The following is a 25507-nucleotide window of genomic DNA, read 5'->3' as shown; positions in this document are numbered from 1 at the left end:
TTGAATTGCAATATAGGAGGTTTGTTGAGTTCTAATGATGAAACTACGAATTTCAGTGTTTAAAAAAGAAAACAAAAATAGTTTGGACACTTTCTGATTACCAAGCTTTAGAACATTATGTTTGTCCAGAGTAAACCTTCGGCATATTTGTTTGTTTGCAGATGCCTGATATAAAAATGTTGATACATCATAAAATGTAAATAGTTTTAAATTGCCATTGTAAATTGTTGCATTATCCTGAAAAATACGGCATAATATTGGAATCAGTCGATCATTCGAGTTCTGTCACTTTTATCCCGTCGAAAAAAGAAATAAAAAAAGTCAAATAAAGAAGGAAGAAATGAATGAATAAATAAATAGTGGGATATATCATACATTTTCATTTAAAAATGGAAACTATATTATAAAAAAATAAATAAAAAATAAATGAAAGATAAATTAATAAATGAACAAGTAACACCATACAGACAAAAATGAATGGATATACACTGCATTCTGATATGCTTAAAAGAAATGGAAATGCAAACCAAAGGGAACATGTACCATCAAAGTTGAATGTGAAACGGGCTGTTATTCATTCATCACTCCTGTTGAGGCTAATAGTGACAGGATGTTGTGCATTGACTCGGTCTTGACCCTGACTACACTGTCACTAGTCTGACTAGTGGACAAATCTGACATGACAGGCTTGCAATGTGATCAGAGTGTAAACTGCTTCGGACAGAGATGTCCACCTATGGCCTAATTAAGACGGGCAGTTTGAACCGTCACGGCTTCCGGCATAAATACACCCTCAGTTTACAATGAATGTCTGAAAGCATTGATCATTTACTCAAACTGAACGACAAACAGCCCTTTCTCCTCTCAGCATGAAAGCTCATTGTTCAATCTTTGATGTGATGGATGTATGCGGCGTTGCTCTAATAAGGATATTTGCTTTTGTGCATCTGCTTAAACAATCCATAATCAAAACCTGATTGGCAAAAGGCTCAGAGGCTTCGAATGCCATTGGCAGAAAAGAACTAAATCAGCCGGCTCTCCTTCAATCTTGTATTTAACGCATTTTCAATCAGCTGAGCGGGATGCAGGGAACACTAAATGAATTGCACACGGCAGAGAGAGGCAGCCGGTGTCAAACATGCAGCACAGCCGTGGAGATCAATACCAGATCCTGATCTACAATTGATGAAAAGCTTCTACTCTCTACTCTTGTATAATCTCAGATCCTGATTTATCTGTGTAGGGAATGTTTTACCGAACATGTGATATCGATTCGCCGTCCCATCAGCCTGTGTCTCTCATCCCTGGGTTTTTCTCGCATATCTATTACTCTTCTTTGGTCCATCTTTTAGTTGCATTCTCTTTTCTACCGCTTGCTTTTGCATTTGCATTTTCCATTATGCTGTGTGGTCTATAATGACCGGAAAATGCCGTTAGTGTTCACATTCATCTGGTTGTTTGGAACCAAAATTAAAAAGTGTATGACATCGACTCTTATTCTTAAAATGAAAAATTTAAATTGCAACCAGTGTTCATTAATCTCCAAAAATGGATACATCACTGAAGAATCTTAATTTTCAAGGGTTAAACTGTTGCCACCTGCCACTCTCTTCAGATATATAGCATCATTTTTATATTGTTAAGCAGATTTCTCTGGCGAGTGCTCTTACTGTCCCTCTAGATAGTCGAGAATGAAGAAAAGGGTCAAAATTCAAAGGCAGGTTTGAGTCTCTCTCTATATACACATCAGCCGCTGGCAGATTGGCTGTAAGTATGTCCTATCCCTTACTAAATTGCTTTTACCGTAATATAGCACTTCTGGGTATCCTTTTCACAAGACTTTGAAGTCTTTTTACTTTTACACTTGGCAGCAACCTGTTTCATTTCTTCTTGCACCCTGGTCTCAACTCAAGTGTTATCAGCAGAGAATAGTCTCAGTGAAATTTAGTTTTTTTTAAAACCTAATGCCTCAATGTAGCATTTTACAAATCCTTTAAATTCAGTTTTCTCTTGCATTTTAAAGGATTTATTGTGTAATTCCACAAACATTCCAAAAATGACAAATCAAAAAAAAATCTAAAGTTAAATAAAATTAAACAATTATATTTATTACCCACCCACACACATTGTGTGTGTATACATACACACACATATATATATATATATATATATATATATATATATATATATATATATACACACACACATATGTTTTTTTTTAATTGTTTATATCCATTATATTTATTTTGCAAAATAAATATTTGAAGTAATGCAGCTAAAAATAGAAAGCAAGATTATGTTAAAATCATGAATACCTGTATTATGCCATTTGTGTTGCAGAAGTTACAGTAATTAAACAAGACAGCTTTAACAAGATCTCAACTTGTTTATAATTACTAAAACTACAGTAGCATTTTCTAGATAAAAACTCTGTATAAAAATGTCATTATTTATGTTGTAAAATGAGTAAATGCTTAAAAGTTGACAAAAAAAAATGGGTACAAAGAGAGTTTGCTTGTCAGGGAGTGTTTGCTCCATCAACACAACCGTATTCTTAGCTGTCTCTCTAACCTCACTGAGTGCAACAGAGTTGTGAGAGAAGCTTCAGAGAGACTGAAACTGAACGGATGACGGTGACCAGTCAACCATATACAGCTCCGTAGAATACTTCTCTATATGAAGGACAGAAAAGAAGCCATTGCTCAGAAAGGAGTGTGTGAAAGCACCTGTAGTGTTTACCGGAAAGTATAACAGTGACCCAACTGCACTGTGGGAAAAGATCTGTGCTCCGATGAGGCCAGGATAGAGCTTATTTTAGCCACAAACTCAAAGCTATATGTGCAGTGAAACTGCAGTGCTGCCCACACAGAAAAACAGCATCCGTACAATGAAGTATGGAGCTGTTAGCATCCTGCTGTGGGGAGGCTTTCATCAGCAGGGACTGGACATCTTGTTAAAGTGGAAGGAAGAATGGATGGTGCAAACTTCATGGAGCTATTGCACGAGAATCAATGTCAGTCTGCTAAAACTAAAACTAAATATATATACATCTTTCAGTGGGATACGCATGAGGCCAAATTAACATTTGAGATGCAATGGCCTATGGTCTTCTCAGTCCACTTGAAGACATGCACTGTTTAGAAATGTATTTCTGTGCAACCTAAATCTCCTTGGAAGAGTGTCATAAAGGCACCTGTATAGTATGCAACTGTAGTGTATACTCTACACACCCCAAAAACTATTACAGACTAGCATTGTAAAATATGTAAAGGAGAAACATCAGGGTTTGTAAAGTGCACCACACAATTAAAAGATGATGAGAAAATGTACATATCATACAGTATACATTATACCCCTATCTGTCAAACACTCCAACAAACACAATTAATTCAACGTTTCAGTAGCCTTGCATGTCAGCTTTTAAATCAGTAGCAGTGATATTTCTAAAGTATTATCACACCAAAATAACATCATAAAATGTTTGCAGATATTATATTTAAATCTATAAAATTATAAAAACATATTGATGTACATACAAATATTTGATTTTGAATGTACAGCACATGGGCCTTAAGGTATGCAAAATAGCCTCTTGTTTTATCTTCTATTTATTGCCCTGGTTTCTACTCGAAGGGTTTTCCTTTAGCAAATTCATATTTATCATGCAGGCTGTCAAGCAATCTCACAAATGATACGGTGACATGTACTGTAGGAATTCTCAGCGCTGACATGTCCTCTCAAGAACCGACACACTCATTCTTAAATACACCCTCTGGCTGAGGGGATCTGGTAACCACAGTAACTGATCGAGCACCCCGTTATCTCCGAGGCAGCACTTGGTGATCTGTACTGCATTGTCTGCGCTGGCACTGATGTTCTCCCAGCTGCCAGGAGGAATCAGTTCACTGAGAAGGACGCCAGACAGCATCCCTTAAAGCCGGCCTGTCACCAAAACTTTGAATCCTCCCCAAACAGAAGAATAAAAGCCAAAAAAAATCCTCTGAAAAGATGCCTGTGGTGTGAATTCGACGAATTAAGTGATACACTGCATGGTGTCCTCTTATACACCAAAGGGATGGAAATTAATGGCCTTCATCTTTCTAAGATGTGTTTGAAAACAGCGAGCAAGAAAGTGCTCAGTGTGATTGTGTCGAGTGTTTTCTGGGGTCACTGGCTGCGTTTGGAGTGGGATACTAGGGTACTGCTTTATGAATATTGTCCAGCATATAATGTATAATGTCAACTGTCTTTGTGAATCACAATAACAATAAACATTTCAAACAACAGCATGCTACATTGCTGTAAAAAGATTAAATATTTCGACTGATGTTACTTCATCACACTTAAAATTGCTCTGTTGTATATATATATATATATATATATATATATATATATAATGCTCATGTGTTCAGAATGCATACTTTTTCTGCAGTATAAATTATAGTATTCATAGTCTGCACATTTTCTGTGAGCATGGCTTACTGTGTACTACATTTACCAAAATATATAATAAATACAAAGGGAAAAGAAAATTAAATGGAAATTTATATATGTGCAATATCTTATTAGCAATGCCACGAGGGGAAATGATAAGATGCACACCAATAAATCCAATAAACATCTACATATGTATGCAACTAATAGTCAAAAAATAGTGGTATGAAAATATATTAGTCGTCACGTTAAGGGTACATGCTGGGATAAACAAATATATTTTTTTTATATTTCATAAAACTATATTAGTAAAGCATATTGGCCATCACTTTTTGAACACTAAGCATTTTTACAATAAATCACAAGAATTTTAGGTGAGGTTTGTGGCAGCTGTGATTTGTTTGTTTCCACAGAGCACAACAGGCTCTCATGCGGTTTAAACAATGGTGACCAAAACTTAGTGTAATGAAGAGCTTTGCCTCTTGTCTCCACTTTCAGGCCCTCATGATATCCAGTGCATTGCTGCTCCACATCAAGAAGCGGCACAATGAGAGCAAGTGAAGTATCGGCCCGGGCTCCCTCACCTCTGGAGAGGCACAAAGATGAAGTGGAGCAGACGTTGAATTGTTTTGTCAGAATGCTTGGCAGCACTTTAAAACAAGTGAGGCGTTTACAGCATGCAAAATGCTCACGGAGCTCTCAGAAGGAACACAGGTTTGAGCAAAGTAGGCCAGGTAATTATCCTTTTGTGCTTCGGGCTTAAAGCGAACGTCAGGCGCTTCATCAGATTTTTGCTTTTTGTCTTGGACAGATCTAATTAAAGTGAGAATATTTTTGTAGATGAAAAACAAAACACCTAAATTTGGGCCGTTCATCCACATTCCTTCTGCTTCCTTTGAAATTAGCTGACAGCATCTTAAATTCAAACGTATACAATATGAATAGAAATGTGCATTAAAATAGTAAAAAAAATTCATCATTTTTCATCATTTCTGATGCTATAATGACTGAAAAATCCAAGCTCTTTTAAAAATGAAATTAAAATAATAAAATGCTACTGTCTGTATTCAAAATACTATACTGCCTGGTAAATAAATACATAAATAAAAATACACAATTTATCACTGTATGCAAAAATAAAATAGTATAAAATAAAATAAAATAAAATAAAATAATGCACATCAATATTATAAAGACCAAAACTGACTTTAATAATAAATGTTTCTGGTGTTACTGTATATAGTTCATCTGTGTATGCTATAATAATAATAATAATAATAATAATAATAATAATAATAATAATACAATTAAATTAAATTAAATTAAATACAAAGTCAGTTTAAAAATTAACTTTAATAATAAATGTTATTGGTCTTACTGTACACAATTCACCAATGTATGTAAAAAATAAATAAATAAACATAATAAAATAAAATAAAATAAAATAAAATAAAATAAAATAAAATAAAATAAAATAAAATAAAATAAAATAAAAGTCCAGAGATGTTTTGTGTTAGGTTCTGATGGAAGATAACTTTTAACTTTTAAGGTCAACACATACTCCTACTACAACATTTGTGCAAAGATCTGATTAACATATATAAATTCCTGAAGAAAAGTGGATAAAAACTTGAAAAGCTGAACTAGTTAAATAATTCAGAGACAAATCTAAGAATCACTCTCTCTGACTGAGGGGAAAGAAGGACAGAAATGGAAGAAAGGGAACAGGAGATTTGTAGGACTCACCTAAATAATAATAATAATAAAAAAAAAAAAACGAGAAGAAACAAAGGAATAAAAGGCAGAAGTGACTCTTGCAGTGAGTCTAGCTGCCCTTCTTCGGGCCGCATCATTAAACGCGCTCGGGTGAAAAGTGACTCATCACTCGTTGACATTCGACAGTGGTTCTGAGCCACAAAATGATGTTTTTTTTTTTTTTTTTTAACAGCTAAAAGACGTGGGATCAGGAACAGGTGGGCTGAAGAAAGTGGAAAGGTTGAACCAATGACAAGAAGTCAGTCTATCTGACAGTCAAGCATGCATAAGTGCTGTTCAAACTTTAATCGTCTCATTTCCGGGGCAGAAAACCCCACCAATTCCTTCATTTTAGAGCAAGACCAGGGAGAGTTGCTTCAACCACACAGGATAAAAAAAATATATTTTATTAGGTTTTAACGGCCCCTTAAGGAGGCGTAAGGCTGTTGGATCTCAGAAAAAAAGGAGAAGATGTAAAAAACATGGAGATATTAGTTATTCTAGCCAGAGGAAATTCTATTAGGGTCTCATGTTCATTGGGCCCATGATGCATTCCCAAAAGAAAGTCCAGATTGATAGACGCTCCACTTTCTCACCAAAAACTCCTAACACGTTGCATCCCGTTTGACGGCTGCCTAGATGTTAAATAATTGATGATATTGCCGAGAAACATCTTTATCACATTTGTGCTGGTTTCTGCATTGGCTTGAAAGTGCGTTTGATGGTTCATGATATAATCATGTGCCTCTTAAGTCACTGAGAGAGATGTTTCTTTAAGGAAGCAAAATGAAATATTACTCAATAGAAAAATCACTGCATGAATAAATAATATTGTCATCAAGTTGTCTTTATCACACATACATATTCTCTTTCATAAATATCTGATGCATTCAATCTTACAGACACTGTGCAACCAGAGAATGAGTGCAAGCTGAAACATGTCAAGACTCGCCGCGGTTAGCAGCGCGAGAGGCGGTTAGCGCTTGACTTACTCTGGTCAGAACTGGATCAACTGGGGGTTTGGGCCCTAAATTAAAATGAAATCACCTTCCTGTCAATCAACCCAGTGGACCTCAGCAGAGAGAAACGAATGTGGTGCTGATATAAGAGGGAAAATGACATTTCAGAGCATTTGAGCAAAGAGTCCAAGAAAGATGTGTTATACAGTTATGAAGAGAACCAGAACTTCATTTGTACCAGAACAAGCCAGATCCAGCACCTGATGTATCTTTTATGTATTTTATGGTATAATCTGTGCATATGTTTTATGAAAAATTCAGTATAATGATAATAGTTCATCAGCTTTCATTTCAATGTATTATGAAAAGTAAATGTTGATTTTGACCAGTTGTAGCTCTTGTTATATGACATTAAAATAGTTTCTTGGTTAAAGACTACAGTATTTCAGTAACAATTTACAGTACAGTTCTAAAATTAACTATAATGAACGATGAGCAATATTTTAACAACATGTACTCTTTATCTTGAAGTTGAAGCGTAGTTAGAAGATTACTGCTGAATAGTTATTCTCTAATCGGGATATAACTAACTAGTTTCCGTCAAACCATGCTAAAAAAACGGATCGGTTGCTCTTGAGTTGCTTTACTCATGCAGCTGGGGTCTGGATTCAATCCCACGCTCAATAAAGGCACCTGAGCCATGTGGCCAGCCAAAACAAAGCTTTTACACTCAACTGCAACAATGAAGGCTAACGTGATGCCCTCCACACAGCTGCGTGCCTCTCTGCCAGCAAAGACAGCACAGGCAGACAAGGGTGCAGCTCCACCACACTGTCTGCTTGGCGTGTGCGTGTGCATGTGTGTGTCTCGCACTGTTTATCACACTCCAAAAACACTGCCAAAACCAGGACAGCCGCAGGAGAGAAGCAGCAGCATGGGAGGGGGGTGCATTTACTTCTTATCCTGTCCCTTGTGCATTAATGGGTCTTTAAAAGAGGTCACATAATAGAAAAACAGGTTTTCCTTGCTATTTTGAAGTAAACCAGTTCAATCTATAATATAGATTTGCACTAAATTAAATATTCACAATGCTATCTACTCTTCCCAGCCCATCAAGACCATTAATTGAGAATGGGATCAAAGCAATGTACTCATAACATGTAATTACATCACGAAAGCCAACAAAATGGTCTCCATTTGCATCCTTAATTCACATTTTTGGTCTTATATTATGAATGGTTCATCAGTGCATGCTGTTTCAATAATAATAAAAAAAAATAATAATAATAATTAAAAAATCCCCCTTGTTTCCATCAAAATATAATGTCATACTCCACTTTTAAAAGTATACATTCAACCTCTCCAACCTCAAGTCATTTTGAGGCATTTACAATCCAATCAATTCCTAATGAATTGTATTAAATCCTGGCAATTTTTTCCCCCACACAGAAATGGAAGTCAAATTTGTTTTACTTAAAATCAGACTAAACTGTGAGAAATGATTTCAGACTACTACAAATCATCTAAAACCCCATAATTTAAAAGACCAAAAAGTATGAAAAAAGTAACCTAAAACATTTGTCAATTTCTTATCTAATGCAATGCTAATAGAGTGCCTAAATACCACTGTATTTTCTAGATTGCACCATTATATTCTATATCTAGGTTTTCTGATTATGAGATTCAGAAAAAATAATTCTGTATGTACTTACAAACTAAATGAGAACAGAATGATTTATTTCAATAGGCGCATCTTTAGAGTTCGGTGAAGTATAGCCAATCCACCAGAATCAAGTGAAAGATGAAATTTCTCATCAACTCAGCTAGAATCAATAGCACCAGTGTTTTCACCCTGGTTCAACTGTCATTCCAGTTATTGGAGGTCAAGACTACAGATGACAACTGCCCGAATGATACCTTATGTTCGAATACTTGTCTAAATGGAACTGTACAATTTAATTTAATAATCAATTCATTAATTCACTATCTTTTCCTAAGAGCCACCACTAATCTTAGATCCCAAACACCCATCAGTGACTTTTATTTTATCTGACTGGACAGGTCAGTGCTATAAAAGTGCTTCTTTTCCCTTACTTTGTTTAGCTATAGAAAGAGAAAATGAAAGTAAAACACTAATGCTGTTGTTCATTAAAGAGTTGTTAGAGACTGTTATCATAAAGCTTATAAAGAGCACAACTGACTTTAATAATAAATGTTTCTGGCCGTATTGTACACAATTTATCAGTAAATGCTACACTAAAATAATAAAATAATAATAAATAATAATACAAAAAATCAAATCAATTAAAATCAAATAATCCAAACAAATCCTGGTCCTGCCCTACATTACACCAACTTGCAGTATAACATACAGACACACACATTTGACCTAAAGATGCTTTATGACTGTTTGTACCCTGCATTAATCATACAATCAAGGTCAGTGACTAAGTCCTAAATGATTCTGCTTTCGATTTCTTAGCAATTTGTTCTTCCAATTCACAGGAAAGCCTTCAGCATCCTTCACTGGCCTGTTTCATTTAACAAGACACTAACAACCCAAACTGCATTGCCTCCAGGTTATATTTTGTTACCTTGCGGCTTAGTTTTATACATTTAAAGTTCATGAAATTTAAGACATCTGTTCAGATGCTTTCTTCCAACTTTTTCACTGCAGCAGGATAGCTCTGACTTCGTGTTCATAAAGGACTGTTTGTAGCTGACATATGCTCATTTAGCACTGCATCCCAGATGTCAAGTGAGTGAACATACTCTTTATTCATTCACATGCCATCTCTTCCCTGAGAATGTCACTTTTATTATAAATACACATCAGCTCTGTTCCAAAACCTCACAAGCTGTCCTGCTGTCTACTGCCTACCCAAGCAGATGTCTGACTAAATTGAAACCATAAAAATGTATGATCTGAAACATTTTTGTGTGCACGTGCTGGACACTAGTTTGGTAGTAGCATGTTGCTAATTTAACATCACCATACTCCAAGGATAGCACACACAAATAGCTTTATAGTCCTTTTGTATGCACATACTGTGTTTGTGTGTGTGTGTGTGTGTGTGTGTGTGTGTGTGTGTGTGTGTGTGTGTGTGTGTGTGTGTGTGTGTGTGCGTGTGCGTGTGTGTGTAGCTCCATTTTTAAATCAGTTTCATGTGACACTGAAGACTGAACTAATAATGCTGAAAATTCAGCTTTGATCACAGGAATAAATTACATTTTAAAATATATTCAATTAGAAATCAGTTACTTTAAATTATAATAATATTTCACAATATTCCATTTTTTTCTGTATATTTTATCAAATAAATGCAGCTTTATTACACATAAGAAATTATATAAAATATAAAAAAAACATAATTATTCAAAAAATTTGACTGGCAGTGTGCACACAAACACACACACACACGCACGCACACACACACACACACACACTCAAGCTCTTTAGGAAGCTTCCTAGGTAAGTCTTGGAAGAGAACTGTTTCGTTGCCTGAAAAACCCTACAGAATCATATAATTAGACTGAATATTCATAAAGTCCTTGAAACAGAGATGTACTGTACCACCACATAGAGAAAACACACACATTAATCTCTAAGTCCCAGCTCTGTGTTTGTATAAAACATCCATGTTAAGATGGGTAGACTGAGGACAGTCGTGGTGGAAAAGGTGAAGCACCGCTGCTTGGGCCAGAAACACTGGGAAGACATCCAGAACTCAAGGACGAAGGCTTCGCCATTTGGAGCGAAAGGAGCTGACCCAACAGAGAGCTCTGGGAGGGCCCTGCTCTGCTAAAGAGGACATTTGTAGTTTCAGGAAAGCTGTTGTTCATTTTAATACGCTGAAACAATGCTGCCAAATCACATTGGCTTTTTACAGTAGCTCTTATTCTGGTGGAATACCAAAACACAGTCACAATTATTAAGCAGGGACTTCACAGCAGTGTTACCAACGAATCACGAATTTATCTGCAATGACAGATAGGAAGTTGTAGAGTCAAACTATTTCTTCATCCTCACATTTTTTTTTTTTTTTTTTTTGGATCTGGTCAAAGAGTTCATAGCTGAAGCTGCTCCTAGTTAGTTACTTATGAAACTTACATCATTAACAAAAGTGTCAAATGAATTTCCCAGCATTTCTGCAGAGGAGCTGTACCCGGAAAATGAAAATTCGGTCATCATTAAGACTTGAAAACTCATATTTCCAAATACTGACTCTGCAAAGCATCCATTTCAAAACAAAAAAAGAGCCTTCATCTGTTATTTTCCATCCATTTAATTATTGTGAGTGTAGAAAACAGTCCGGTCCACAATCGCACTGTATTATCAGCCCAATGTTAATCTATACCTCTTCTCTTCTGCAGATATGTGCGTATGAGCAATTCCACTGACCACGGTCACAGGAGGTCACAGGTTATCACCGTTCAATAAAAATTGCTTTCTGACAGCCATAGCTTTATGTCTCTGATCTCGCTCTTTGACACTTCCAATTTTCTGAGATAGAATCACTGTCCTTCTTGCTGTAAATATCGCTAGCCTGACTGCTCACAACATCAAGGGGCTTCAGTAATGGCCCACTGCCTGGACTTCCTGCAGTTCTGCCTTGTCAACAGAAAGCTGTCAGGGACTCATCTAATTCAAGCAGGAAAGCAACTATACGATTAAAGAGAGAGATGGAGAGTCAGGCAGACTATAAAACCTCGTAGCTAAAGATATATTATGACAAAACAAGGACACAGTCAAATACTGAAGAGTGAGGGGGAAACAAATTTACATACCAATTATATAAAATATTACATTGTAGCTATAATGTGCTACAATTACCAGGATTCAGCCAGATTTACTAAAAAAGGAAGCATCTGTGTCTGTCAATGTGAATAGATCTTATTTTAAACTATAAGTGGGAAGTTCAGTTTGATGCTTGATAAAAGCCTGCACAAAGTGTATAGTGCATTTCACATATTCTCTGTAGTTTAGCATGCTACGCTAGCACCAGAAAAAAAAAAGAGTTAGTGATTAGACTTAAAATCAACCCAAAAATATCCTACCATTACATAGAACGCATAATCATTTACTTTAAATGTTATGCTTTCACTTTTGTGTCCATAGCAACAGGGAAAACACATTTCACATAAAGTCATTCACACATATTACTCAATATCACTGTTTTACACAGTGTTAGTTGATAAAATGCAGGGTTCAGCTCTACATTTACTGAGAAAAATTGGTAACTGTCAAAAGACACAACAACAGGAGCAACAAAAGGGGGCAAAGGACATGATGGACGATAACAACAGAAAGACCATAAAGCAAATGAATCAACACGGGAACAGTACACAAGCAGAAAAGCACAGCACCTTGTTTACAATGCAGATTAAACCACTAAAATTAAATATTACCTTTTACTGGTGCGAAAGCAAAGGCAATTGCCACAGAAGTTCCAAACAAATTGCTAAGCCTCTTAGTCAAACCACTTGTAAATTCTATCCATTTGTGAATTTCATTTATTCACCTCAATAATTATTTATTCTGACCTTGTTTCAAAGGACATACTTCCTGTTATCACTTACTGTGTAAAGCTGAAAGCATTTTTGAAAGCTGTTGAAACACATCCCGTGGGCTTGCTCATTACTTACAATGGGGATATAACTGCCATGTGGATTTACCTACAATCCACTGAATCAACAAAACATAACTAAACGATGGCTGTCCTTAAGTTAGACTCCCTATGGATCTCACACTTGTTTTAACACTTCCGGCAATGTGATGGAGACAAAACTCAAGATGACCTTTGCTAAAAGTCATAAATAATTAGACCTGTGAAAACTTAACTGCATATATTTCTACCATGAAGATTGATGTTGCTTTTGCTGTTCTACAGATTGAATAGAAATGTAATTTGTATTTTATGTGTACAATAGTGTATGTGTACTTTGACTTGACCTGAGTAGCTGCTTTGTGGCAAAAGGCTTTACACTTATTTTCTCAAGCTCCTCTATATCTGGACTTGGGCCTTATCATATTTCATGGGAACAACACTGCATAAATTATAGGATGCAATTGCTAACAGCTAAGAGTAGCCATGTGGCAGGATTACGTACAAGGATCAGCAATGTGTACCTTTAATTACGTCCTGAATTGGTGGTTTGTCTGACTAAGTGCATGATAAAGGGAAATCTCTCCAACCCCTCAATAATCCAGTCGCTGCTTCCTTAAATCCAAGATGAGGCAAATATTTATATGGGAACCAGGCCAAAATATTAGCACTCACATTTCATCAATGTCTTTTTTTTCGGTCAATTTCCTTTAAACAAGCAAGCCTCCGCAATCCATTTGACTCAACAGCCAATTGCCTGGGGTGTTGCATGTTGATAATAACGCAAAATCACAGGGGATAGGAAAGGAGCAATGCACAGATACTTGACCCAGTATTTGAAATTTTTTTGTAACCAATCAGTGGTGTATTTTAAAAGCATTGCTTTATGTTTTGCTTTAAGCCAGCAGAGAGTAAAAATCCCCAAACCGGTGCTGCTGTTTGATATATAACAAGGTGTTTTTGTCTCAAGTATGTTTTATCTTACTATACCTGAGGTAAAAGGAGGAAACAAAGCTTTGATTACAAGCCTGAGAACATATGACTCAAGTTGCCATGCACTGACCCATGTTTCCTACCCATTAGAACAGCTAGCAGCAGAAAGGGGAGGGGGAGGGACAACACAATTTTTCGCCTCACATTGACTGGACATTTACCTCTTATTCCCCGCAGTGGTAATGGATTTTAGGAGGGCGACGGATCATACCTCACATTCTCGGGAGCCGGAAATGGTGTAGGTACAGGGTCCTGTCCCATTGACCAGTACGTCCATGGTCTCAGAGTTTGTGGGTTTGTAGTCCACATAATATTCCTGGAGCGGAGAGCTGAGGGTGCGCTCTGTCTCCCGTGCCTTTTTCCGGCGTTTTCTCACCATAGAATGCTGCTGCAGTTGCTTCATGCTGCTGGGATAACGCTTCCAAGAGACATAGATCACTAGCAAGATCATGGCCACAGACAGGAAGAGGGCAACGCTGCCAGCAATTATCTTGTGGAATGAAACATGCTCAAAATCCTGCTCAGGGACAGATGGGGATGCAGCCGTCAGGGAAGGCGCAACAGGGTTGTTGCGTGCTATTTTCTCATTCACCCTGAACATGGTAGGGTGGGGGAAATGTCCAGGTTTGGATGGGGAGCTTACAGTTGAGGAGAGTGGCTGGTAAGGGGTGGGGGTCATCTTGCAGATTCCATGTGTGTCAACAGCTTCAATTACTTTTTCACCCTGAACCTCCTTTGGTGCAGCACAAATCATGGTGGTCTCCTTGTTCCCCTTGAAGTTTCTCAGCCAAGCTACAAGGGGACATAAGCTGGGGCTACATTCCCAAATATTACCTGCAAGACTGATGGTAGTAAGAGAGATCCAAGCTGATATGGCATCTTGAGACACGTTGCTTAGCTTATTGGAGTCCAGATTAAGAGTCTGCAAGTTAGGGAGACACTGGAAGATGCTTGAATCCAACACCTGCAGGTCATTTCCAGAAAGATCCAGTTTTTGCAAAGAGGTCCAGGTCCATGTAATTCCCTGGGTTATTGACTTTATCCGATTCCACTGCAGATACAAAGCGCGAAGGTTGTTCAGCCTTGGGAAATGAGAAAAATTGATCTTTGAGAATTGGTTGTGCTCCAAGTGTAACTCAGTCAGTTTGAGAAGTCCCGCAAATGCGTTACGGGTAAGACTTCGCAGTCGATTGTAGCCCAAATCAAGGAACTCAAGGTTTCGGCAATCCTGAAAGACTCGCATGGGAACCGTCTTGAGGGAATTTGATCTGATGTGGAGACTCAACAGTTTGCGCAAGCCTTGGAACTGATTAAGCTGCAGGACTTGAAGTTTGTTGTAGGAAAGGTCCAGATTGCGTAGGTTGGGGATTGAATGGAATGTGCTGTTTTCCAAATGTGTGATCTTGTTGGAGCTGAGGATCAACTCCTTTAGTCTTCGAACACCCTGAAAGGCTTGTTTGTCCACTGCATTGATGTAATTGTGGTCTAGGTACAGCCAGACCAACTGACTGAGGCCGGCAAACTGACCAGCCCTGAGGTTCACCAAGCTGTTGTAACGCAGAGAGAGGCCCTGGCATCCCACGGACACATTCTTTGGCACATCACGGAAGGCATTTGACTCACAATACACTATTTTGCCATCGCAGCGGCAGCTTCGGGGACATGGTTTCTCTCGGACTCTGCCTTGGGAAGCCAAGAGCCAGGCCTGCACGAGCAGGGGGATCATCAGCCAACGGGATCTCACCAGGGATCCTGCATTAAACACAAAGAGAAAGAAGGGATAAGCCATGATTCGGTCAATGCTGAATCCTAGTCCTTTGCATTTAGTCAAAAACTGATGATAACTGAGAAGGATTAGTACATACTTAATTAGTCCCGCTGCACAGTTTGCACAAAGTAGGTTATCAAATTACATAGCCAATGTTTACTTAATACAATCTTGTATGACAGAGGAAAGTATGAACCTATTCTTTTAAGTCAGAATTTTATTTACCTTCTCGTCATTTTCCATTAATGGGATTACTATACAAAATGTTGCTCTAAAACAGTATTTGGCATTCATAAAATATGCAGATGTCAGTTGATTTTCCTAGTTCATGTACTGTAATTAAAAATAAAAGCAAATATAGACCTTTACCTTGAAGCGACCAAAAAAAAACTCATTAGGCAAGAGTAACTATTCAAATAAGGGAGCAAAAACATATCCCATAAGGTTTCTTTAACAACTGTAATTACACAGTGGAACCAATAAACAGGTAAAGAAACCAGACTGTTGACTTAAAAGAATATCTGTCATGGTTCACTGTATGAAATCAAAACATACTATAAAAAAAGAACATGAAAATCTTTGGATAAAGCAAGATAAGCTACAGATGAAAATTAGAGATGCAAGTATCACAACCATACAGAAGAGAGAGAGAGAGAGAGAGAGAGAGAGAGAGAGAGAGAGAGAGAGAGAGAGAGAGAGAGAGAGAGAGAGAGAGGAGTTTTGTTTTCTAAATGAAAAAAAAAAGAGGAATCTAATATTGCTATATAATACAAACTCTGATCAATTGTGCTTGATTGTGCAATACAAAAAACTTTAGTTTGGGTAAATTCACATATAAAAAATAACCTCCCTAAAAATCCTGGCTCTCTTTGCTGAGTTTATGACAGAAGCAGTGATGTCACAATTCATGAGCGAATCATTATTTTGAGTCTGATGAATCAGTTAATCCAAATCCGTCTAAATGATCTGAATAATTTGGGATTCAATTGATTAATTCACAAGTAGGACTGGTTCTTCAGCTCTACTAACTGACTCAATGAGCCAGATGTAGAGGTTAACAGCTCACTGGAGAAGAAGATAATTAGTGAATAATTATATAAATCTAGGTCTTTTCATTACACAAACCGATCAAATGACTGCAGAAGATTTTGAATATAGTGCATGAGTCAGGCTTTTTTTTTTTTAATCAATGAAAACATCTTTTCCAATCAATGTAGGACAGCAAAACTGTCCATTTCCTCATTGGCTGGCTCAGTGTCTCTTTATGCTGTTATCTGATTGAGCTTTTTCCTCAGTTTGGGCAGAGATAAGGCTTTTTTCTCCCCTTTTTTGAGCTAAGGGTGTGCCAAAATTGATAACAGCCCTTTGTCTGCTGTTCTTGGAGCAAAAACAGGAAATTATTGGTTTATCTTGAGTGGCCAGCACAAAGGCTTACCATCTGAACCTTTAATCATTTTACAACTATTGAGTAAATATAAAAGTAATTGTATAAATGTACAGTGGTAAGCAGCAATGCGTTTGAATCTTCCGACCCAACCACTGTTTACCAGCCTCCAGATCTAGATCTAACTGAAAGATTTTGTGTAGGTCAATCGAATGGAAAGGGCTAATCTAATAGTCTTGAAGACAGAGCGTAGGCTGGCTGAACAACGTTATCTACAGGACAATCGGTTCAGTGTGCCATTGCAAATTGCCTTTGAATTCATTTAAAATAATGAGAGAAAAACACAGTCCCTAATCTTCTTGTGAAGAGTAAATGTGTTACAGTGCAAAGTAGCCACAATTTATAGTTATACAATTTAAGGCCTACTTTTCAGTAAATTAAAAAAGTTTTCCTAGAAAAGTCCATGTTACCACTGCTTGTAAATCCAAAATATGAGAATACAGTGCTTCATTCAGTACAATATAGCCTGTTTTGAGCACAGAGCTTTATAAAAACTTTACAGCTGGACAAGTAGCTTTACCTCCAGATGCGCTTCTCTAGACACAAGGCAATGAAGGTCATTTGCTCATATGAAAGACATATGTCCTAAAGACATTAGGACAATTACCTAAACTAGATGTGTACATTTTTCAAAGAAACTGAGGTGCTTGTCACTGAACAAGCAGTGCTGCGTTGATTACTTACAAACTGTAATCTGTTACTGATTTCAAATTACATGATTTTATGAAAATAAAATAAAAATAAAATGCATTGTAATTCATTACATTACTGATTTCAGAAAATAGAAAAAATATCTGCATACTGTTACGCTACCTTTATTCAAAAACTAAAAAATAGCAATGTTTCGGTCAAAGACAAACACACACACAAGCAAAGGTAATAGTTCAATAAGAACTCACAGATTCAAACTGTTTCAATTGCACATTTCAGGTCATATATTCAGACTACTACTTGAAACATTTTAGATTACTTTTGACCTCACTTGTTTTTTTATATTGATATAAATAGGATAATATTGTACCATATTGATAAAAATAATACAAAGAGAAAGAAATAGAGAAATACTCAATTTGTTGTTATTAAGTCCATTAAATATCACATCAAAGTTTCCCAAACTGGAGTTTGTGAGTTTAATGAGAAGCTTATAATTAATTAAATCATAAACATTTTAAATTAAAGTAAATCTTTTTTTATTATTATAACAATCAAAATAAAACCTTAATAATAATAAATAATAATTAATAAAATAATATAATATTACACCTGTTTACCTGCAATAGCATGTGTATAATATATCATCAATAAAAAAGTAACTGTAGTCTGATCACAGGTAATTATAATCTAATTACAAGTACTTAAATTTTGGAATCTGAATACTATGTACTATTACATGTAATCGGTTATAAACCATCTATAAACCATGGTCCATCTCATGGACCACCCAGAACACCCTTTTAAGGCTAATGTAAAGCATTCTAGCTCTTAAAATGATCCACACGTCACTTGGGAAGGCCAGAACAGCCTAATTAGAAAAAGAGAGATGGGTAAATCAATTTAGCCTCTGCAATATTACCAGCCACACAGAACACCTTGGGCAAGATCACATGAAGTTATGCAAAGGTACGCAAGGACACGAGCAGCAACTGTACAACCCAATAGAGTTCGCATGCAAATTCTCAAAGTTTTAATTAACTCTCACTGCATAACGGCTGGAGTCACCCTCATGAGTCACGCTTTAAGTACAAAAAAGACCTGACCTGAAAACCTGCATTTAATTTGTCTTCCTCTGCATAGATGCATGATAACATAAGTGCATCTTGGCCTCCCCCACCTTCCTACATCCAATTCATCACGATAAAGGAATGGCAGCCAAGATGCAGTCAAATAGTGCGTGTAAACCAGCCCTTGATCTCAAAACTCATTCATCATGCCACCAACATTAAAACACGTCTGCATCCAGGTCTCAGTACTGTAGCTTCTGCAAAGCTTTTCTTGTGGTAAAAGCAATCATACAGACTGGATGCTAGATACCCATGGGAAAGAAAAATCTAAATTAGATCCCTTTTAATATCGCAATTGTTTTTTCTACACAGCAAAATGATGGAATGGTGAGCAAAAAGAGACTTTTAGTGTCTCTGGCAGAGAAAAAGAGAACTCCGTAATCTCACATTTGTCTCTTTTATGTCTCAACATCTTAAGATATAAAAGTGATCAAAAGTCAAACACAAGCATTCCCATCAAATTCTCCCAACGACAAATGATGCACCTATTCACATTGACTTTAAAGCTTGATATTCCTACTGTATGGCAACAGCTAACTCACTTATGTCTGTTTTCATTCCTCCAAAACAATTACTATTGTAATTATTATTGTAATTAATAATCTGCTATTTTCAGAACGGACCTGAAAACCACAATTTTTCTCTTTATTTTTATGCAATGATGATGTACTTCCTCATGCAATTTATTTCACTGAATAGTGCATACAATAAACCACAAGCATAATTTAAAGCATATACAGTATCACCAAAGCCCTGCAGAAAAGATCACTGTAACGGTGGACAACTTTTTGAACATTAATCCCATCTGTGATTTGTTTCTGTTTGAGCAGGAAAAACATAATCCCAAAATAGCAGTGCTAATCTCACGCAAAGATAATCTGACACAAAATTGAACAGCTCTGAGCTAATCCCATCACATTCAAAGAGAAGCCTACGTGCAACAGTCACAAAAGAGATTTCACATTTACATTATTATTTCTAAATATCAAATATCAAACATAATGATATTTCCATTACCTACATTTTAATTTCTAATTCTCATAACTGAGAATCCAACAGATACGGCTACTTCCTGCAGCTATTTCTCATTCACTGACATGTTTTCCGTCTCTGTCCCCAGTTATCTGTTTTGACACCCTCTCCACTCTATTAGCACGTCCTGATTTTGCCAAGTTCGATGTGTTCCTAGGTCAACATATTTTGTTGACCCTGGAACAACATTTTACTCCAAAAATATATTCTTAACCATATCCCTACACCTAAACCTAACCTTAACCATGAGTAATCCCTAAAATCAGAGGAAATGATAGATGAATGACACTGATGTACAAGCACCAAACACTGATTTTAAGTGTAAACTTCACAAAATCTATAAACTGGTTCTAAAAATCTGATTGGTTAATCACAATGTTGTTCCAGGGTCAACAACGATGTTGTCCCAGGAACATGTCTCACTTGGTAAAATCAGGTTCTGCACTCTATTACCTGGAAAAGCTCTTAGCCATTTAATAAGGGACACTTGATGTGTCCAGACGTCTTTCTGTGTTTTGCTGTGATGCGAGACAGGTAGTGAGAACGAGAGGAGGGGGACTGAGGAATTATCTCCGGGTCTTATTCTTTCTGAAGTACTTAACAGGAGTATGACAGTAAGTAGTTGTTCTTCATGCTGTGCTATTATCATATTTCTTTACAGCTTGTTTGAGCATGCCAGTGTGGGACAATGGTATCATCTTCACCGAGTGACAGACTCGGCAACATGCTACATGACATGACAGTTCAATTCTGGTAAATATTATGGCATGGATTTCACTTCCACACAAAGCATTTGCAGTGCATAAACAAAAATAAATGAAGAAATATAATTACATAAATAAGTTAATCTTATGAATATATATATATATATATATATATATATATATATATATATATATATATATATATATATATATATATATATATATATATATATATGTTTGTGTGTGTGTGTGTGTGTGTGTGTGTGCATGTATGCATGCGTGCGTGTGTGTGTGCATAAGCCATGTTTCAACCAAAAATCAAGTGGAAAAAAGAAAGAAAATATTTCAATAAACTATACAATTAAAATAAGCATAAAAATATTTTTTTTTTAATTACTGAATTTAATATTTAATAACTAGTTACTAAATTAATAAAATAAAAAGGATTAAGAAAAAAATCCATTATATATATATATATATATAAATATATATATATATATATATATATATATATATATATATATATATATATATATATATATATATATATATTTTTTTTTTTTTTTTTTTTTTTTATGCAACTGGTCTTTTCATGGTGAGGTTCACCTAAACATTTACATCTTTTATTATTTTGTCAAGGGTTATTCTTAACAGCCAGCATGAGAAATGTCACCAGAATGAGTCGAGTGAACAGCACACCTGTGAGGCACAGAAGTGAACATCCACCTACATCATCTGCTCAGTAAACAGCCACAAAGGCAGTGCGACACCCAGCCATTATGATCACAGTACCTTTATTCTGAACACAAGCATCACATTTGTTTCATCTATTCACTCTTACATACTTCCAGCATCATCTCCTTAAGCCATACTTGAATGAACGACTTTTCCATATACAGGGCAATCACTGGAAAAGGAAAAGGGGCAGGGAGTTATTTATGTTCATATTATGATTATTTATGATGGGGACAACCATCTGTGCTCTCAATTATTACAGAATGATTTTAAAGGCATCACTTGGGACGATATCCCCTCTTTCCTCAAATTTCAACAGGAAAAAGGGCCAGAAAAACAAGTAACGGTGAATAGACTACAATAAGACCTCTGCACTCCAAGCAACAGGAATGATTGCATAAAATCATTCATCACAAAACAGTAAATCACAGCTTTCCACTATGTCAGTATCATTTGCTCTGAAGCATGAATCAAAATCTGGATTTTTTTATTTTATTTTATTTTTCTTGAAGGATGCAAGACCACATTCTGGATGCATAACTGCAGGTTTTACCTGTCCTTCACAAAATGCACAAATATTTGGGTCCTATAGTGAACTATGGAAATGCGATGCATATGTCTATGATTCCTAAAATTAAATCTGAAAGCACACATGAGGCAGCACAGATTCTCTCCAAAATATGCGAGTTAGACGAATCTACGAGCACCAGAGAATGCAACCAGGGCATCAAAACATCAAATAAAAAGACAGCCTGTTGATCATAACACACTCATGCAAAATATAATAAACTGTAAAAGAAGAAGAAAAAAAAACTTCAATATGATGTCTGGAGGTATGCGTGTTGAAAGTTGCACGCTATCAAGAACAGACTCAAAGATGCTTCATTCATTTTGACACATGCAGCGCACTAATAAATCACACAACATTTTAAGAAGCGACCTTATGGTTTCGATACACCTTATATCCTAACTATATCCAAGGAGCCAACACACCACAGAAAACCAACCTACGGATTAATTTCGACTCGTGCAAATCAACGGAAACGTACCCATCTCTGCATAAATGCCGCGTTTCCAGGAGGTTTTTACAGCCTTTCGATGTGTGATTCCAGTTTCCGCATGGCACCGTCTTCAAACACACTCAGAAAGGAGCACCTGCCCAAAGCTGCGGTGCCCGAGATGTTGGCGAGGTTCGGAAAACTCCGGCAACAGCAGCGTTATTTCAATCCCGCAGTTGCGCCGCTGCGCAACATGTCCAAGTGAACAACGGAGAAATCCTAAGAGCTCTTTCCAGGGTAAAAGACAAACATTAAGGGTATAGTTAGCGAGAATGTCAATAAAAGAACATTTCCAGAATGTACGTGTGCGTATCAGCTATATCCTTCTCATCAAAATATCCTCCGCTAGGTTGGAAAGTTTGGAGAGATTTGCGCAAAAGCGCCCCATCGGATGTTCGCCAAGGTGCGCAGCTATAAAGAAAGCCAAGCGATGCATGCAAACATCTTTCTTATGTCCTGTAAACAGAGATGTGTTCCAGATATCTGCTGATCTCACAGGAGCTCAGAACTGCTGCTGTAAGCCACATCCAGGGCGCTTTTCTTTCCCCGAGCATCTATCAAAAACAGAAGAAGGTTTTAAGAGGAATGTGCGAGTGTGATCGCACTCAGCACTGGTGCAGTCATTGCTTAACCTTCTTTTGCAAGTGCTATGCATCGGATTGCCCTCTTCTGGTGGGAAAAGGAGACATGCATCGCCCATTCATAGTATTTGCCTGTAAATAGTGAGGCTAAGTATTCTTGAGCGCGTCTTTGAAATGACGGCATAAAATATTAACATGCCGTAGTTGCATTTATATACTGTATGGCTACGCATGATTCAGTATGACTTAGAGGCATAAATGTAAGGTTTAAAGATCCTTATAGCATTTATTCTGCAATGCTTCTTTTAAACAGGTTAAACAGACGTGTGTCCGAATACAATTTGTGGCCACTGTAGATTTCACCAAACTGCTGAGAGCATGAACAAGGATGCATCAGTCTGGAAGGATGAAAACGATTGCCAAACAACACTAAGACCTTTATAAGTTGTGACATCAGCCTGCAAAACAGAGCAGGAGGTCTGGATTCACAAAGACTGCCCAGCTGTAACATAAAAGGTATTTATCTGACAATCCTTCATTATAAAAACCTTTTTAGAAGCAACTAATTGACATGCAAGCAAGCTAAATATTGGGAGAGCATCTTTAAAGGGTTCAGTAGTTTACGTAAACAGTTCATCTCTGTTTGTCAGCCACATTAAATAAAACATCCTTCTCACCTTATGAAACAGTTCAAGAGAATATAACCGCCTAATGTCATTCTGCATCAGGGACAACAGCATAATTTTCAAAGTGGCTGTCTGTATCTGCCCTGTACGGTCCATCTAATTAGAGATAATGGACACTTGAGCTCATATCTGTAATATGCCGCATTTGGCTCCAGAAAATACAGCTGGGAAGCACCAATCACACCAATTCCAGCACTCAGCAACAGGCTGGACGCTGAGGGAATCTGTCCATCGCTATTGAGGATACAGATGATCAAGGACAATAAGGCGACAGCAGGTTCAGTCCTCAGTGGAACCGAGTGTTTGTGTTGTGCATCTGTTGTTCCTGCATTCATCCTCACAGAAGGCTGATATTTGTTGTGATGATGAGCTCAGGACATACTGTGGTGATGCATGGAAAACAAATGCAAACGAGTGTCAAATCCACATCTTAATGGGTGTTATGCACAACTAGAGCTGTTTGAGAAGAACAAGAACATAATTTACAGCAGGGGGATACAAATTAGACAAAATAACCTAAAATTAATATGCACTCACCTTCAGGCCATCCAAGATGTAGATGAGTTTGTTTCTTCATCAGAACAGATTTGGAGAAATGTAGCATTACATCACTTGCTCACCAATGGATCTTCTGCAGTGAATGGGTGCCATCAGAATGAGATTCCAAACAGCTGATTAAAACATCACAATAATCCATAAGTAATCCACACCACTCCAGTCCATCAATTAACGTCTTGTGAAGTGAAAAACTGCATGTTGGTGATTCCTCTCTCCATAATATTGCTTTTCCAGTGAAAAAATCATCTTGTCTGAATCAGGAGAGAAATATGAGCAGATAAAGCACCGTTTACAGTTCTAAACATGATTTTGATGTGAGAGGACAAAAGAGGATGAATACTGGAGAAAACATTATTATGAGTTATGGATTTGTATTTTGCTAGAATTGACTGTTTAAAGTTAAAATGCCTTGATGGATTTTTTTTTTTTTTTAATTTTTTTTTTTTGTAAACAACTTTTGACTTCAGAAGGTGTTGACTGATGGTCTGGAGTGGTGTGGATCACTTGTGGATTATTGTGATGTTTTTATCACTTGTTTGGACTCTCATTCTGATGGCACCCATCCTCTGCCCACTGTAGAGGATCCATTGGTGAGCAAGTGATGTAATATATATGTGTGTTTATTTGAATTGTAGAAACCTAACCTGTAAGTGAGCATCTCTGAAATATGTTTTAATTTGATGCATACCAGCTAAAAGAAATATCTTGATAGCTGTAACACTATAAAGTAAAACTGTTAAATCCAAATGTAAAGGATATACAGCATGACTTTTTAAATATTTGTTTTGTAGCTACAAAGTGCATATTATTCATAGCAAACTTGACCGAACTGTTATGTACTGCATAATGAAGTTGCTGTATTCACAAAGACTGAATTGAAATCTGGCTGTTTTACAGTGATATATGTATTTCAATACATATGCCAATAACCTTAATTGCATTTATGATTCTTCAAGCATCACAAAGGCTGATCATTGCATCTGCTTTCATTCAGCCACATAAAATAATCTACTCAGCACAAATAATAAAATAAATAAATAAATAAATAAATAAATAAATAAATAAGGCTTATAGTTTGTTCACACCAACATTCAAATTTTTTTGAGATGCAGCTGTATTATTATTATTTTATTTTTTTATTACGAACCTCTCTAGTAATTTCAAATCAGATTTATGATTATACCTTTGCACTGACTAATTCAGCTCTGGTATTCAGCCATCAGTGTGACACGTTCGTTTTGTGAGCTGCATGAAAAATCCTCCAAGGTTAAAACAGAAAATGGAATTTGCTCAATAGCATCGCACACTAATTAACCTTATTGTACTAATAAGGATGTTGCTTGAGCTGCATCACCGGCCACCCATAAAGCTGGCGTTGGAAAGCTACCAGTCATTAAGAAAGGTGGCAAAAGG

At 36.7% G+C, this 25507-nt stretch overlaps 1 protein-coding gene across 2 annotated transcripts in view; it reads right to left on the bottom strand.

The window, feature by feature from the left end:
• Nucleotides 1-22886, bottom strand: part of LOC113052701 (leucine-rich repeat transmembrane neuronal protein 4-like) — a 104332-nt gene extending 81446 nt beyond the window's left edge. Inside the window, exons 1-2 of one of the 2 annotated variants that reach the window (XM_026217111.1) lie at nucleotides 22261-22886; nucleotides 13959-15499 (exon numbers count right to left, since the gene is read on the bottom strand). In XM_026217111.1, coding sequence (XP_026072896.1) covers nucleotides 13959-15499; nucleotides 22261-22264 — 1545 coding nt within the window. In that variant the 5' untranslated portion in view covers nucleotides 22265-22886. Of the gene's footprint in view, nucleotides 1-13908; nucleotides 15500-22260 lie in introns of both variants that reach the window. The other variant, XM_026217112.1, reaches the window with a different exon arrangement.
• Between the last annotated feature and the right edge of the window lie 2621 nt (nucleotides 22887-25507).

Source organism: Carassius auratus, chromosome 33 (genome assembly GCF_003368295.1).
Source record: "Carassius auratus strain Wakin chromosome 33, ASM336829v1, whole genome shotgun sequence".
In the NCBI taxonomy this organism is placed as follows: Eukaryota; Metazoa; Chordata; class Actinopteri; order Cypriniformes; family Cyprinidae; genus Carassius; species Carassius auratus.
The sequence above is the reverse complement of the archived record's forward strand: the minus strand, read 5'-3'. Positions and strand labels throughout refer to the sequence as shown.